Source organism: Neofelis nebulosa, chromosome 16, assembly GCF_028018385.1.
Source record: "Neofelis nebulosa isolate mNeoNeb1 chromosome 16, mNeoNeb1.pri, whole genome shotgun sequence".
Taxonomy (NCBI): Eukaryota; Metazoa; Chordata; class Mammalia; order Carnivora; family Felidae; genus Neofelis; species Neofelis nebulosa.
In genome coordinates, this window is record NC_080797.1 from 6,246,699 (window position 1) to 6,264,192 (window position 17,494).

The following is a 17,494-nucleotide window of genomic DNA, read 5'->3' on the forward strand; positions in this document are numbered from 1 at the left end:
AGAGAGAGCGCGCGCAAGCGAGAGCATGAGTTGGGGAGGGGCAGAGAGAGGGGGAGGGAAAGAGAGAATTCCAAGTAGGGTTCGAGCTGTCAGCACAGAGCTTGATGAGGGGCCCATACTCACGAACCGTGAGATCATGATCTGAGCCAAGATCAAGAGTTGGACGCTTAACTGACTGAGCCACCCAGGGGCCCCTCAAAACCCATTATGAATGACCTGGACCTGGTTTATGGCCCTGGCCACATTTCTCAGTACTCCCCTAGAGCTGTTTTTCTGCCAAACTGATTATAGTAGAGAGAGAATTAAAATAATAATTATCTTTACTTGAAGAAAACCTTGAGTCCTTAAATTAAAGTACCAGACCAAATTAACTCGGAACGGTGGGGAAAAAAAATCCATCTAGGGATGTTGTAAGATTTTGTTGTTGTTTTTTTGCATTCAGAGAGAAAACTTGACAAGCTTTTGTTGAAAACACAGGCACACATTAATGTTCACACCAGTGTAGAAAGACATAGAGCAGTACCTGACGAGTGTTATGATGGATGAGACCACTTTAGATTATTAGGGTACATTCGATCCAGGACAGTAATTGCACCAAAACTACTAAAATACTGGTTAAACGTTTCCTGGTATCTTTTAAAATGTAGCAGCATTAGAACAACGCCATGGAGTCCACAGAGTTCTAAAACTACGTGGAATCAGAAATTACGGGAGGTAAGATCTCCAGTAAGGCGTTAATATCCAAAATATGTAAAGAACTCGTACAACTCAACACCAAAAAACTGTAAATAATACCATTAAAAAATGGGCAGAGGACCTGCATGGACATGTTTCCAAAGAAGACATCCAGATGGCTAACAGACACATGAAAAGAAGTCCAGTGTCACTCACTGTCAGGGAAATGCAAATCAAAACCACGATGAGGTATCACCTCATACCTGTCAGAATGGCTAGAATTAAAAAGACTAGAAATATCAAGTGTTGGCAAGGGGGTGGAGAGAAAGGAACCCTCACGCAGTGTTGGTGGGAGTGCAAATTGGTGCAGCCATTGTGGAAAACAGTATAGATGGTCTTCAAAAAATTAAAAGTAGAAACATCATACAATCCAGTGGTTCTATTGCTGGATATTTAGCCAAAGAAAATGAAAACACGAATTCAGAAATAATGTATGCACCACTGTGTTTACTGCAGCATTTTTTTATAATAGCCAAGATATGGAAACAGCCTGTATCCATCCATGGTTGAACAGAAAAAGATGTGGGGTAGGGTGGGTGTGCGCATGCCTGAGTGTAATGAAATATTACTCAGCCATAAAAAAAGAAAATCTTGTCATTTGTTACCACATGGATGGAGCTAGAAGATACTATGCTAAACGAAAGGAATCAGAGAAAGATGCCATGATTTCACTTATGCGTGGGATCCAAAAAAACTAAACAAATGAATAAACAAACAGCAGAAACAGAACTGGGAAAACTGAGAATTGATGGTCGCCAGAGGGGAGGAGGGTAGGGGTGGAGGGGGGAAGGAGGGCCAGGCTTCCAGTTGTGTGATGAGTAAGTCCTGAGGATAAAAGGCACAGCGTGGGGAACGTGGTCAGTGACGTTGCAATGGCGTCGCATGGTGACCAGCGGGAGCACAGCCTGACGCACAGACTTGTTGAATCACTGTGTGCTACGCCTGAAACTAACGTAACAGTGTGTGTCAACTGTACTTCAGGTGAAGAAAAAGTGACTTCAATAAATTATGGGAGGTAAGGATTCCAAGAGGCTACTGATCAGAAAGACTGGTTGTTTGGCAGAAGCAAGACCAGATCCTTCAAGCCAGGGCCCCAGAATTCCCCAAGAAAAAGTCGAATGCAGTGTGAGTTCAGAAGAAATTCCAACACTCACTCCCAAGCACAAGGAACGAGAATTAGTAGAAACAACTGATAGCAGGGATAGATCCGACGACTTCAGATATTAGGACAATTAGAAAAAGTCTTTTCATACATTTAAAGAAAAATGAAGAAGCTCGGAAATAAAAGCAAGGAACACGAATCTATGAAGAACAAAAGGGAACGTCCAGAGATAAAAAGCATACATTAAAAATTCAGTGGCTGGAATAAACAGATTAGGTGTGATTGAAGAGAGATCAGTAAACTGAAAAGTGGGTCTGAAGCTGTCAGCAGAACTTTTGAAATGATGGGAAAGTTTTGTAACCTGCCCTGTCCACTGTGGTGGCCATAGCACTCCAAGTGTGGCTAAGGAGGTAAATTTTAAAATTTTATTTCATTGACGTTAATTTGACAAGTGACTAAACCTTATTGGATGTGCGGGGTTTAACTAGCTGGGTTTCACGTGATAAGTGGGACCAAACTAATGGCAGTAGTAATTCTGAAACAGAAGATCGTCAGTATTAGTAAGAATTTGGTTAAACATTTCTACTCAGATGGCATCATGAGTTTATACGTTGGTGCAGCTTTTTGCTACCGTAGTTGACATGGAAAAATCAAAAACCTAAGATTGTGGCAGCTTTACGAAGTAAACATCTGTGTGGATGACCGATGTGATGGAAATGCTCTGGAGGTCTGAAGCCTTGGCCTTGCTCTGCCCAGGACATCACTTCCTGCACGATCAGAGGTCGACAAGTGCTCTTTTCTGGACAGGGATCCACAGGAATTGGGCTCTGCCTAGAAATCAGGATCTGGGGAGTGAAATCATGCCCATGTCAGTCATTGCCTGGGCCACCGCGTGCTGCAGGGACACAGAATGGCAAGGGCATAGATACTGTTTGTGTAACCAGAGGACTGGATCTATCATAATCCTAATATCAGCAGGGGGCTGGAACTTCGAAGAGCCGTTAGGGGACCTTGTTCTGTAGCAGTGGACCCAAAAAGGAGCAGTGGTGGTGAAATGGCTCTATCTAGCTCTAGCTCCTGCTTCGGTTTGTAGTACCGGCTAGGCACTCTGAGATTTGCGAAACAAATGCATGCATAAGCGTGCGCACCGTGCAAGCCAGAATTCCAAAATACATGGAGTCTGATGCTAAAAAAAAAAAAAAATCAACTAATAAAACAAAACATGAATTTACTTTAAATCAAGCTGAGCTTATGGACTAGTCCAAAATACAGTTCAAAATAAAACAAGTATATTTAGGCTGTCCGAGGAAATGAGGGTGTAAGTTTGATGAAAACTGAGAAAGAAGTGGGGCTCCTGAGGGGCTCAGTCAGTTAAGCGTCCGCCTTTGGCTCAGGTCACGATCTCGCGGTCCGTGAGTTCGAGCCCCGCGTCGGGCTCTGTGCTGACGACTTGGAGCCTGGAGCCGCTTTGGATTCTGTGTCTCCCTCTCTCTCTGCCCCTCCCTGCTTGCGCTCTGCCTCTCTCTCTCTCTCTCTCTCTCTCTCTCTCTCTCTCTCTCTCTCTCTCAAAAATAAATAAGCCTTAAAAAAATATTTTAGAAAGCTGAGAAAGAAGTGAAACAGAAATGATAAACAGTTGGCTATGAAAACTGATGCAGAGATTCAGAAATGAAAAAAACTTAGCCGTCGATACAAAAGACCGCAGAGTTGATGTACTCTAGGCCGGAAACAACTGGGGATAGAGTTGGGGAAGTTGGCAGATAGGCCACAGGGATTTCCCAACACGACACAGATTCAACTGCATGAAAGAGTGGTTGAGCACCAGGGGGAACAGAAGGGGAACTGGTAAGATAGATGTAGCGAACATGACAGAACATAATTCTGGAAGTTGGAGAAGCAGTATTGGAGATCATGTGGCGAAGCATTTGAGAGTTGATGTTCTCAGCTTGGAGTCAGAGTCTCTGTGCCGTGTGGGATACACAAAGGTATCTCAGTGTGTGTCTAAATGCCCTGGAGGACGAGTGGAGAACAGTAATGTAGAAGTTAGCAGGAATGTAGACTGTCTGGGAAGGTGTAATCAATTAGACTGACAGCGAACTTGCGATGAGCCACAGTAATTGCCAGGAAACGAGCCATAGCTCCTTCTTTCCACGGAGGAAAAAGAATTGTTAGCCTTGTCCTAAAGCTTTATACGTCGGCACTCCATTATAATTCAAAATAAGGAGGAAATACAGATTTTTCCAGGAATGGAAAGAGTTAAGAGTTTACCATTCATAGATTGCTTGAAAAGATATACTTGGCCCAGAAGGAGAGTGAACCCAGGAGAAGGGTGTTGCAGGTTGGTTCCCTGGAAGGCAGGCTTTTCTCTCTTTTTTTTTTTTTTTTTTAAGTTTATTTATTTTGAAAGTGAGAAAAAGCGTGACTTGGGGAGGAGTAGAGAGAGACAGAGAGAGAGAATCCCAAGTAGTTCTCTGCACTGTCCTCCAGAGCCTGATGTGGGGCTCAAACCCACAAACTGTGAGATCGTGACCTGAGCCGAGGTCAGATGCTTAACCAACTGAGACCACCCAGGAGTCCCAGAAGCCAGGCTTTTGAGGCAGAGATCAGTGTGTGGGAAGCGGATGAGATGGCAGTGACCTTGCCATCAAAAGCTAGAGGAGCAGAGGGAAGTTGGCCTGCAGTGCGATCTTAACAAAGACCTCTACAGGCAAGGCGTACCACTGGGATGACCCTCCAGGGTTGGCCTCACGTGCATGAGGGTCTTGATTTCCCTGCCCCTCTGTGCAGCAGTCATGAGCTCAGGCTGCCCCAGGGAGGCTAAGGTGGGTCTCTTCAGCCAAGGTCATCCTGAAGAGGCTGGCCACTGAGGGTTGTCTGCCAGGAGAATCCCTTCATACTGGAACTCGGTGTAGGTATAGTCGCCATAGCACAGCACCACATCCCGCCCAGAAGGTATGGAATATAGGAAACAGCACTGAGTTTGGAAACAGGTGAGGGGGCTCAGTCGGTTAAAGGCCTGACTCTTAGTTTCAGCTCAGGTTATGATCTCACGGTTCATGGGTTCAAAGCCCACGTCAGCCTCCATGCTGATGGTGCGGAGCCTGCTTGGGATTCCCTCTCTAGCCCCTCCCTTGCTCTCTGTCTCTTTCTCAAAATAAATAAAAATCAATTAATTAGAAAAAAAGAAATAGATGAACTATGTTGTCAGTGTTAATTAACTTTTGCGAGTTAAAAAAAAAAAAAGAATTTAATTGAGATTGGAGGAGAGGGGTGATTAAGATACATCGTCCCAGACCAATATGGTAAATATTAACAACATGAAAATACTTCTGGCCACATTAATTAGACAAGGTAGGATTCACGGCAAAAATATCAGGGCAGAGTGTTTTATTATATCAATATAGTCCTTAGTAAGGCGGTGGTGCTCTCCACGTTTGGACCAAAGGACACAGGATTGAAATACAGAGCGCAAAAATTAAAAAAAAAAAATCTAAGGATAAATTGGTAAAATTTATATATAGTTTACTTCCCAGACTTCTGGTTTCTCTTAGGTGGTGTCAGTATAAATACTCGTGTGTGTATTTAGAAAACACGTGCATACACACGATTTTATACACACATTCGTACATTTATTCGTAGGATTCGCAGCTGTGCTGTAATCTGTAATCAGTAGTTAACTTGTTTCTGGTTTTCCACTAATGCTTCTACACTGAATATCCTGAGGACAAATCCTTAGATTATAAATTGTTTAAGTGTGTGTGTGTGTGTGTGTGTGTGTGTACGTACATCTGGCAGGTTGTTCTCTTTGTTCCTTTTGTATCTGAAGGAAAAAAACTGCTTGATTTTTTGTGATACTTCACTTGTGAAAAGAAAAGCCCTTGGGTAACTGTGTTTCCGTTTTAATAATGGTATTTTTCTGTTATTTTAGCCTTACGAAGGATGAATCCAAAAGGCCAAAGTATAAAGAACTTCTGGTAAGTATGAGACCTTGGGAATTTTAGTTATTTGTATGAGACCTTGGGAATTTTAGTTATTTCCTTGCCCAAATGCTCTTAGCATGCTCATTCTCTAAGCAAGTAATGGTCTCCTGTGTTCTCAACAAATAGCCTGACCTAATTGAGTATTTTATTATTATGTTTTTAGTAATTTTATTTTTTCTAATGTTTATTTTTGAGAGAGAGTATAAGCAGGGGAGGGGCAGACAGAGGGAGAGAGAGAGGGAGAGAGAGACAGAGAGAGAGAGAGAGAGAGAGAGAGAGAGAGAGAGAGAGAGAATCCTAAGCAGGCTCCCCATTGTCAGCATGGAGCCTGACGCCGGGCTCGAACTCACAAATGCCAGATCATGACCTGAGCCAAAATCAGGAGTCGGATGCTTAACCAATTCCACTACCCAGGTACCCCCACTGCCACCCCCCACCCCACCATTGAGTGGTTTTTTTTTTTTTTTTTTTTAATAATGTTTGAAACCAGTATTTGGAAAGAGAAAATTTGAAGTTACATTTTCCTCCTAATTTTTGGCTAGATTCTCATGGAAAATTTTGGCTTTGACATGTCATAAAAATTACCCCCCAGAATTTTAACATTCATTTCGGGAGCCACCTTCCACTGCCTGGCCTGTGTGTGTGTATAACAAAGTTATTATTTTTTTTTAAGTAATTAAAAAAAATTTTTTTAATGTTTTATTTATTTTTGAGACAGAGAGAGACAGAGCGTGAGCAGGGGAGGGGCAGAGAGAGGGAGACACAGAATCCGAAGCAGGCTCCAGACTCAGCTGTCAGCACAGAGCCCAACGCGGGGCTCGAACCCACAAACCATGAGCTCGTGACCTGAGCTGAAGTCGGACGCTTAACCGACCGAGCCACCAAGCTGCCCCTACAAAATTATTCAAAATTATTCTGTATCAAACTCTCTCAATGCAAATTTACATCATCCAGCAAATTCCCATTTCTTCAAAAGCTCACCCATCCCTGGGACTTGGTTGTTTTAAGCAGCGCTGGAATGGCTCCGGTCCTGGCAGTGAACAAAATGCTGTGACCTAATCAATAATGTGGTGATAGCTGAAGCAAAGACCCCCTTGCCTAGCTGTCCAGGGTGTTAGGTCCAACTTCTGGTCTGTGCCAGCAGGGGCTCCGAAGATATCCAGCCCATGTACTTAGAGAAGCCGTGAAAGAAAAACACTGGTAGAGATGACGTGTGAAAGGGTGGGCTTGTGACGTAGATACGGGGCGGGTGGCTTCGGAGGGGACGGGGGCAGAAGTTCACGGGATGGGATTCTGTCGAGCCTCTTTCAGAGCAGGGTCTGGAGCACTGAGACAGCCTCTTCTCTAAGATCCTCCTGCACATGGGGGATATGGGAGGTTGAAGCTTATGCCTGTGTCCCACGGGGAATGGCAACCCATACTCATGTGGCTCTTCCTGGCTCTCAGACGGTGGCAGGGTCTCCAGCTGTGTTTGGGGCTGAGGAACAGCTCTCCTGCTGTCTGCCTAGCAAATCCTCCCCGGTGTGCAGAGAAGCCTCCTGACCTCACTGCCAGGATGGCTCTTCCAGATCGGGCTCGCCCACACCCACTAACCGGTCTCTCGGAACGAGCGTGACCGTATTTCACAGCCATTATGTGGTGGGAGCCTTCCGTCCCGTGCTGTATCGAAATTGGGAAAAGCTCAGTGTGGGCTGCCCTACGAACTCTGATCATCTTTTCTTTTTTCTTGCAGAAACATCCCTTTATTTTGATGTATGAAGAACGTACCGTAGAGGTCGCATGCTACGTTTGTAAAATCCTGGATCAAATGCCAGCCACTCCCAGCTCCCCCATGTACGTCGACTGATCTCGCTGCTGCGTCAGACTCTAGGAAAAAGGGCTGAGAGGAGGCAAGACGTAAAGAATTTTCATCCCGTATCACAGTGTTTTTATTGCTTGCCCAGACACCACGTGCAGTGAGATTGGTGTTCGTTTCCATCCTGTCTGTATGCTCCTGTCACCTAGACATGCATCCCCGTGATACCCGATTGATCACACAGTGTTCGTGCTGGTCAGAGAGACCTCACCCTGCTCTTTTGTGACGGACGTGTCCGTGACATGTGGAAGTCCGTACGATCAATTTATTGACTGTGATCAGATCACATCTTAACTTCATTTCTAGACTCAAAACCTGGAGACGCAGCTACTGGAATGGTGTTTTGTCAGACTTCCAGAAACTGGGAGCGCACGGTGATGGATGTACGACGTCCTAACACAGAGACTCGGGGTTGAGCGAGAAGGGTTTGCACAGCCAACGAGACGCATTGCCTTCTGGAGCTGGGAGACAAAGGAGGAATTTTAATTTTCTCTCTTCACCAAGTGCAATAGATTTACTGATTTGATACTCTGTTGCTTCACCGTCACGGTCGATGTTCGGGGATCGATGTGCTCAGCCAAATTTCCTGTTTGAAATATCACGTTAAATTAGAACGAGTTTCTCTTTACCAAAAACCGTGTTGCGTTCAAAGAAGTGAACCCTGAAATACGGAGACAGGACAGAACGTGTTCTTTTCTCCTTGACTAGTCCTTCTCTTCATCGGGAAGACTCAGGAGTCTGCCACTTGTCACAGAAGGTGCTGCCCCTAAGAATTTTCTTTCTCAAAGTTCGGTGTCCTGCCAACTTGATGTTCCGTCTGCCACAAACCACCAGGACTGAAAGAAGAAAAACGTGCTGAGGGCCAAGTTTACGGGTGTTTCCAATTCTAGCATCCGATCTGGAACAACTTACAGCACCCTGTATTTCCCCTGGGTCCCAAGCCTGATACTTTAGCCATCATAACTCACTCACAGGGAGAAGTAGCTATAGAAGCGATGTGCCTTGACTGATGACGTAGAGATTGCTTATAGGCAGCACGAGACCAAACCTCAGTCGTCTGCCCGCACTGGCCCACATCTTCGGTTTCTGGATCCCTCCCCCTGCCCATGTGGTCTGTTGCCGCTAACTGACTTTTGCTCAGTCCAATATTTTGCCTTTTACCCCCCACCCCTCCATATCAAAACCATTTTTAATCATCCGGGATATTTAGCCCCAAATCCCTCCTGCACTCTAACGTGTAAAAGGCTGAGGAGCGTGGGGCCCCACTGATGTGGTAGGTGATGAGGAAGCATCTTCTAGAGACACATTTGACCAGATGAGGGTCTGTAATGGCAGTCTTTAGAGAAGCTCGTCACCCATGAGAGTCTCTGGCACAGGTCACTGTCGTTTCTTGGAATTGGAATTCTACAAAAAAAAAAAAGAAAAAAAAAAAAAGACAACAACAACCAAAAACCCACAAAACCCCAAAGCCCAAAACCACCCCTAGAATCTGCTCTCTTTTGCTATGCTGCCTCACTTACCCCTTAGCCGGGTCCTCCCTAGGCTTCGCTCAGGCCTCCCCGGCACCGAGCGTTGGGTTCCGTGTAACAGTTAAGCAGCCCTTGGGAGTGGCTCAGGCACACTGGGTAGGAAACGGCCGTGGGCCGAGAGGCACACAGTGCCATCCAGGAACCAGGCGGTGGCAGGTGTCGACGTGTCTCCTCCCAGGGTGGCCGTCGCAAACGGTATAAACGATAGAGGGGAGACGGTGCTGTTTAAGGTTACGTCCCTGTCCATTTTCAGAATTCAGAAATGATTTCTCACTTTGGTCCGCCTGCCCAGTCTCCTTGTTTTTCTCCCCCCGCCCTGGCTCCCCAAACCTTAGACTTCCCAGTGTTCTGAACGGAGGCGTTGTTGCACGTCTTCCTTCGACCGCACCAAGCCATCATCCTCCGTTGCCCCCGGCGACTCAAGAGGAATCTGTTTCTCTGCTGTCAACTTCCCGTCTGGCTCAGCATAGGGTCACTTTGCCATTAGACACATGGAGATCAAAGCAATTCTGACTGTCCAGGAGCTAATCTGACCGTTCTGTTGTGTGGACAACCACATAAAAAGGCAATTTTAGTGTATTAATCATAGATTATTATAAACTATAAACTTAAGGGCAAGGAGTTTATTACAATGTATCTTTATTAAAACAAAAGGGTGTATAGTGTTCACAAACTGTGAAAATAGTGTAAGGACTGTACATTGTGAGCTCTGGTTATTTTTCTCTTGTACCATAGAAAAAAATGTATAAAAATTATCAAAAAGCTAATGTGCAGGGATATTGCCTTATTTGTCTGTAAAAATGGAGCTCAGTAACATAATTGCTTCTTGGAGCTTTGGAATATTTTATCCTGTATTCTTGTTTGAATTCCTCCTCTATTTAAGATATATACATGGAATCGAAGTGTTTATGTAATAGTTCTACCCTTTGCCTGCAGGTCAGTTGTAATAAATCTAGGCTGTGATGATGACTTTGTAATTTGATTTTCTGAAGTCAGACCCTGAGAGGGGAAAAATCAAGTAAATTCCATTAAATTATCTGTGCATTTCACATTGGGACAAATTCCCTTCTTCTGGAAGTGTTTATGGCTCCTTTTTTTCCCCCCTCCTCCCTTCTTGTGGCTGCTCTCTCTCTCTCTCTCTGTCTCTGCTCACTCTTCTTGAAACCACAGAGGTATTCGTGAAGCACCTGTTGAGTGGGTGTGATGCAGTCTCTGTTTCCAGTTTGCTCCTTTGCTGGTTGCCCTCACCTGCCCTGGCTTTCTCGATGCTAAAGGAAAAGGGTACCGTTCTTCAGCCTGTGTCACGGTGGAGGTACACAGCTCGTAAGAACCCAGCCTGCCTCACACTGGTGCTGTCGCTGCTGGGTGAGCACCGGATACCAGCTCAGAGTGCGGTCACCGCTACTTTAGAGAGAAGGGTGGGGAGGAGGTTTGTGGGCCAAAGGCCCGTGGAGGTCAGACCTGAGAGGTTTATGGGCGGGAGGATAGATGTTGCTGAGCGGAAAGCCGTGGGAGCCTGGAAAGTGGGGGAGGGAAGAACTTCAAAGCTCCAGCTCTGAATGTATCTGTTACATTAGCACCTCTCGGCTATTGGCCAAATCCTGACTCATTGATCATATGCAGATTCAGCACCTCACTCTTCCCCTGTGCCTGTTTCCTAACCTGATCTGAAATGCAGGAGGCATCGTTCTGGAACCAGCTGTGGTAGGTGAGTATCAGACGTTCTCCGGGCAATGGCCCTAGATAGCCTCCCCAGCTACGCCTTTGCCGCCAGGGGAAAGGATACCCCGCGGAGCTTCCAGACCCTAGCCGTGCAAGACAATGTCATGGGAAATAGACTGTGAGCAACCTGCCTCTCCTGTAGGTGTTCGTCTCCTTTGATCCTGACTGTAGCCTTCCAAAGTCAGTTTGTAGTGTCTCGTCTTAGATAGAAGAGAGGAAAACGAAAGCAAAAACAAGGCTGAGAGAAGTAAACTTGTGGCTCTGGTAGCAGCAGGGAGGGGAGCTGAGATTCAAATCCACGTCTGTGACATGTACTGTAGGAAATGCTACCTTAATTAAGAAAACAAAAAACTGTCACCCAAGAAGCAGGCCGGAGTTGAGAGGGAGAGGGAACTCCAGCTGGGGTAACTCTGTTCATAAACTTGACCAAGGCCAGCTTCTTTGTCTTGGGGACGAGTTGACCTCAGAGGTTCTGGAGGGGGGTGCCCAGTGGGGCTTAGTGGCCAATACAAAGGCAGCGTCAGGTGTAGCACCCCCGGGATTCAGGACAGAGGCCTTCATATCCCTATCAGCATGATGACATCGTGTGGCAGTCGCTGGTAATGGGGACTTGGCAGGAGAAGAAATTGTGATGGCTTTTAGTTAGTATTAAAGTGCCTTTTCGCTTACTGGTTCCCTCCATGTGTCTTAGCTGCGGGAGGATAGAAACGGGACCCAGAAGGGCTTGGAAGCGTCCTGGAACACTGGCCGCCTTGTCTCGGAGGTCCAGAGGTGACTTCTGTCTCCAGCTCTCGACCAGGGCTGGGTGCACCAGTCACATGCATGGCATCTGTACCTATTACTCGGGGTGTGAGGGATGGAGAACCTAAGAACTGTTGGTCTTGAACTTGTCAACTCCTTAAAATACCTCATGAAGTCGGCCGAGGGAAAATCCAATAGCACGAGCGACTCACTTCTTAGGGTACACTCTTAAGACACGCACATGTGATGGAAAGCTGGTGTGAGACTGCGCGCGTAAGGAATACCGTTAGTCTGAACCACCAGCCTCCATGTACCTTCTGGGAATTTGCTACGGACTAAATTGATGTATTTCTTTCAGATAAACGAGTTTCCAGGAAATCTTTCCGATAAACGGATATCCAAGAATTCTCGTCTCAAACCTTGAAATCATTACAAGGTAACGCAACGTCTGCGTTAGCGTTTTTATTTTTGTTTTGTTCTTTTCCTGAGGATCTGCCAAAGTGTATTCTACTTCTTAGATGTAAAATGTGACTCTGCCATCTGAAATTATCTGTAGAGCATAGTGTGACGTCACAACTGAGTAAGGATAACGTATAAGGAATCAGATTTCTATCAGCCTTTGATTTGCTGAAGCACTGAAAAACAGGACTTCTGGTCTTTCCTAGCTTTTCTGCACAGATTCAATGCGAATGCAAGTCTGTGAGGTAGATAGTCCCACACGCCGGGTACCAGTCTTCAAGACCTTGGTAGCTTTTGTAAGGCAGTGTCTGGGCAGAGGCAGACCATCTCTGTCTCTTGATGCTTTGTTGAGAGTCTTCTGGAGAAACCATGTGTTTCCTATTCAACAACGTAACAGATAAGAAGGTGTGTGCATAAGATGGCTAAAAAAATGTTTTAAGCCAGGATTTGTTACATGCACATGATTCCTTCCTATCTTACGAACTCTACATTGATTCCAGTCCGTGGAGCCATGGATGAGAACATTTTTTATTTCTTTGGAAAAAGTGCCTTCAGCGTGTGGTTAGAAGCATCACGCTTCCTGCTCGCTTTTGATCCCAGGTGGTATTTCGCAGCTTCAGTTCTTTGTTTGCAAGACTGGGTCCCAACACGTCTGCCCGTTTCTGTAAGGTCAACCCAAGTCCAAAGCGTGGAGAGTTGTTTCAACCGAGGGCAGAGAAAGCAGAAGCACTGGCTAGAATCAGCTTCTGTTCCTGAATATGTCAAGGCCTTTCTGTGAGACTTGCCTTCTGGGGACCTCTTTCTCTTCACCTTCTTCTTCTGGGTAGGAGCCAGGTGCTTTTGGTTGGATCCCGTAATTTTCTCTAGTTTCTTTTGTTTCTCTCTACTCTGATTGACAATGTGACACATTCATTTCTCACTGTGGGTTTCTGCCTCCTAGTCGGTCTTCCTCACCTCTGGGCTTGTTCCCCTTCAATCTATCCCCATGACTGCCCTTCACCTCTCTTTTTTTTTTCCTTTTCTTTTTTAAATGTTTATTTATATTTGAGAGAGAGTGAGAGCCGGGGAGGGGCAGAGAGAGGGAGACACAGAATCCGAAGCTGGCTCCGGGCTCTGAGCTGTCAGCACAGATCACGACACATGGCTCGAACTCACGAACTGCGAGATCATGACCTGAGCCGAAGTCGGACGCTTAACTGACTAGGCCCCCCCCAGGTGCCCCAGCCTTTGTAAAGTGCTGATTGAATTGTGTCATTCTTCTGTTTAAAATTCTTTAATAAGTCCTGGGGATATGCAGGATGAAGGCCGGGCTTATGTGTGTTTCCATGTATAGCTTTATTTAATCCTCAACACGTGGGTAGAAACTATTATCTCCGTGTTAAAGATTAAGAAACGGACTCACGGTGGCTAGTAATCTGCCCACTATCTCAGAGCCAGTGAGGAGTCTGGAAAAGTCAGGAGAAGGGCACCAGTGTGAAAAGATGGGCAGGGTCATAATCGTACATGAAATTGCACATGCCAAGGATGAACTTTTTCTCTTACATGCTGGAGAACCATAGGGGATTTTAGGCAAGGTCGTGATCTCACGGTTCATGAGTTCGAGCCCCACGTCAGGCTCTGTGCTGACAGCTCAGAGCTTGGAGCCTGCTTTGGCTTCTGTCTCCATCTCCCAGACTGTGCTTTTGGAAAATCATTTCAGTGACTATGTAGGCTGGAACTGGGGAGGTTTGAAGGCCGATTAAGAAACAATATTCTAGGCAAAAGTTGGGGAAGGTAAAATAGTGGAATTGGAGGTGGAGAGGATTTAAGAGATAATGTAGGGGGTGGAATTAGCTCCATGGGCTCCTCATCAGATGTGTGCGGTAAAGAAGGAGGTAGGGGAGGGGGCCTGGACGAACGTTGTTTTCTGGCTTGGGTGACAGATTGCCTTAGAGATCTGTTGTGCCATTCACAAACTTTCATGGTTCACCAAACCTCCTGTGCTTTTCAGTACCTTCTTGTTGTCTAAGCTGGTTCCTTCTGTCCAGAACTCTTTTTTTTCCTGCTTTTGAAAGCACCTACCTACTCTGAATTAAAGACCTGAATTAAATCATACACCCTCTCAGAAGCCTTCCCAATTCTGTCCTCTGAGCTTCACTTCTCTCTCTCTCTCTATCTCTCTCTCTCTCGTGATATCTCTGTGTAGCATTAATCATGTTCAGTTATGGTTATCTCTTTCCTTCCTTGGTTGTGAGTTATCTGAAGTCAGTCTAGTCATCCTTATGGCCCAGTGAGAAGAGTCCTCGTACCTGTCCTACAGCGTCTGTACTCTTCTGTTAAAAAAGCCTTTCAATCCCAGTTTTTTCACACTTGTGGAACACAGCGTTTCATTCTCTCGAGCCTTGATGATATTTTCCCAGAGCCATGCGAAAAATTGGGTTTATATATCTGTGGCATATTTCTGCTAAAAACAGAGAAGCCAACATAGATTCAGTTGACCGCACAGCCAATGGTGAGTATCCAAAGTTTAGGCACTGTGTAGACAGAAGCAGGCAGGTACTATCACTAAGAAAGTACCCATGGCTTCTGTCTCTGAGAGGATGTTGCAGTAGACACGCTTAGCAATCCTCCTAATTAATCTTTCCACGTGGGGATTGTGCTTACGTTTCCCTAATATTCAGCCATCCTGTAAACCATTCATTAGTTACTAGGATAAACACAGCTTGGTGGTGTTTTAAGATTCTCAGATCCATAATCCTGAGTGATATGATCCTATAATTTTCCTTTCTTGTAAGACTTATTTTTTCTTTTTCTTTTTTTTTTATATCAGGTTACATTTGCCTTATAGAATGAATTGGAGTTTCTTTTCTCTTGTCTGGAAGAGATCGCCCCAATTTTTATTCCTTCGAAAGCTTTTCAGATCTTTGCGGGTAAACCTGTCTTGGCTTGATGTTTTCTTTGTGAGAAGATTTTTAATCACGGTGTCAGTTTCTTTACAGGATGATTTATATACTTGGAAGAATTCTTTTTTGTGTCATTTCCTGGAAGTTGATTTTCCTATGTTATCTATATTGCTACATTGGTTGGCATCTGATTACTAACACTGTCCTTTCCCTTTTTAACCTCTGCTTTATTGACTCCCTCTTTGCCTTCATGATGCTCTTCTCGTCTTTTTTTTTTTTTTGATAAGTCTTTCCAGAGATTTGTCTGCTGAGTTAATTATTTTGTTTTGTTTAAAAAATTTTTTTAATGTTTATTTATTTTTGAGAGAGACAGAGCGTGAGCAGGGGAGGGGCAGAGAGAGAGGGAGACACAGAATCCCTAGCAGGCTCCAGGCTCCGAGCCGTCAGCACAGAGCCCGATGCGGGGCTCAAACTCACAAACCGCGAGATCATGACCTGAGCTGAAGCCAGACGCTTAACCGACTGAGCCACCAGGTGCCCCACTGAGTTAATTATTTTGAAAATCGCTTTTTGGCTTTCTTTGCTATTTGTTTCTGCTCTTATTTTGGTTACCTCTTACCTTGTACTTCTAGGTTTATAATGTTATTTCTCTCACTTTTCCACATGGATGTCAGACTCAAGAATTTTGAGACTTTATTCTTTTTAATGTAAGCATGTTAGGCTATGCACTTCCCTCTAAGAACCACCGTTGATGAGTCCCATACATTTTAGTACAGAGAGGTTTCATTATTACTCTGTTTTAGGTTTTCTTTACAATTTTCATGATGATTTCTCGTTTTGCTCAAAGAGTTCTTTTACATCATATTTTAAAAATTTCCAAATATCTTTTCGTTATTAACTTGTAATTCATTGACACTGCAGTTAGAGATGGTGACATATGTGGCATTTATTTCAAATTGGATATTTTTTTAGAGCCAGTAAGTGGTTTGCATTTTAATGTCACACTTTTCTCTCCCTCTCTCTCCCTCTCCCTCTATGTGTATATATATATATATGTGTGTGTGTGTGTGTGTGTGTGTGTGTGTATACATATATATATATACACACACATATATATATACGTATATATATATAGTATACATCTATTTTCTGTATCGAATGTGGAATTCTCTAGATGTATCAGATCAAGATTGCTTACTTTATTGTTCAGATCTTTTATATTTATGCTGACTTTTGTTTGCTTAACGCAGAGTAAATCCAAGGAAAACAGAATTAGGAGCAGAAACGAATGTGCGAGGACCCAAAGACAGAATGTGGTAGAGAGGATCAGGAAAGACAAAATTTATGTCTTCGAAAAGGGCAATGAAGGGGTAAGTCCTTGGCAAGATTACTGTATAAAGAAGGAAAAGGTGGAAATTACATTAGGACTGAGTAGGAAGCTTTGGCTGTACCTAGACCAGTCATGATTTGTGGTGTATCCATTAAAGTCAGTGAAACACAGTTTGAAAATCCTTAAAACCACACCATACTGGATGCCTGGTTTTAGCGGTTGTTTCCCCAAACATTTATGGAACAGAGAATTCAAAACCGTGCCACATCTTCCAGAGAAGAGAGTAAGAGGGGGTCATTCTGCATATCATTTCTTGACGAACTGACTAGAGACCCCACTCATGCATATACGTAAAATTTGACTTTCACAGTCTGGGCAATCCCTGGGGAGAAAGTTGACATTGTGGCTCTAGGGCAATAGGTCTTAAAGATGAAAAAGAAAAAGTGAAATGAGAGCCCTAATTTTACATTTGTACACAAACATCAGTTCTAGATGGATCTAGAATATCAACAGACTGTAGAATTTTAAGGCTTTCGAAAACCATGAAAGATAGTATCTTCATGACTCGGGGCATCCACAGTGTATAAAAAAGTCCCATGATTCAATCAGAAAAATACAACCGACCCGATAAAAAAAATGGGGAAAGACATCAGCAGGTGTTTTAACAGGAGACTGTCAACATACGAAAAGAAGCTTGACCTTCTTGGTGTTGGGGCATGGTAGATTAAAACCACAGTGAGACAACGTTTTCACATTCAGTAGGCTTAGAAGCTTTGAAAAAGAGGGACAAAACCAAGCGTTGGTGGGTATGAAGTCCTCTGAGAATTCGCATACACTATTTTTGGGAGTACAAATGGATGTAAATATGGGCGGGGGGAATCGCCATAATCTAATCATTCGAGTGTGATGTTAACTTGCAATCTAGCCATGCCCCCCTAAGCTTGCATTCCACAGAAGCATTCCAGCGTGCAGCAGGAAAAACATGTAAGAATGTCTATATTGCCTGTAGTTACAGAACCCAGAAACACTCAAATGCCCACCAGTAGCCGATGTATAACTAGGCATCCATAGATACAGATTGCTACAGCTGTGTGTAATCTTTTACCATACATCTGTGTATGATAAAAGAGTTATTATAAAGACTTGAAAGTGAGGATGT

The 17,494-nt window shown here is 44.4% G+C and overlaps 1 protein-coding gene across 3 annotated transcripts in view; it reads left to right on the forward strand.

Annotated features, from left to right (window-relative positions):
• MAP2K4 (mitogen-activated protein kinase kinase 4) overlaps positions 1–10,250 on the forward strand; it is a 138,063-nt gene extending 127,813 nt beyond the window's left edge. For all 3 annotated transcript variants that reach the window (XM_058704823.1, XM_058704824.1, XM_058704825.1), the window contains 2 exons: positions 5,766–5,811; positions 7,550–10,250. In XM_058704823.1, the coding sequence (XP_058560806.1) occupies positions 5,766–5,811; positions 7,550–7,663 (160 nt within the window). In that variant the 3' untranslated portion in view covers positions 7,664–10,250. The remainder of the gene's footprint in view (positions 1–5,765; positions 5,812–7,549) is intronic.
• Positions 10,251–17,494: the final 7,244 nt, after the last annotated feature.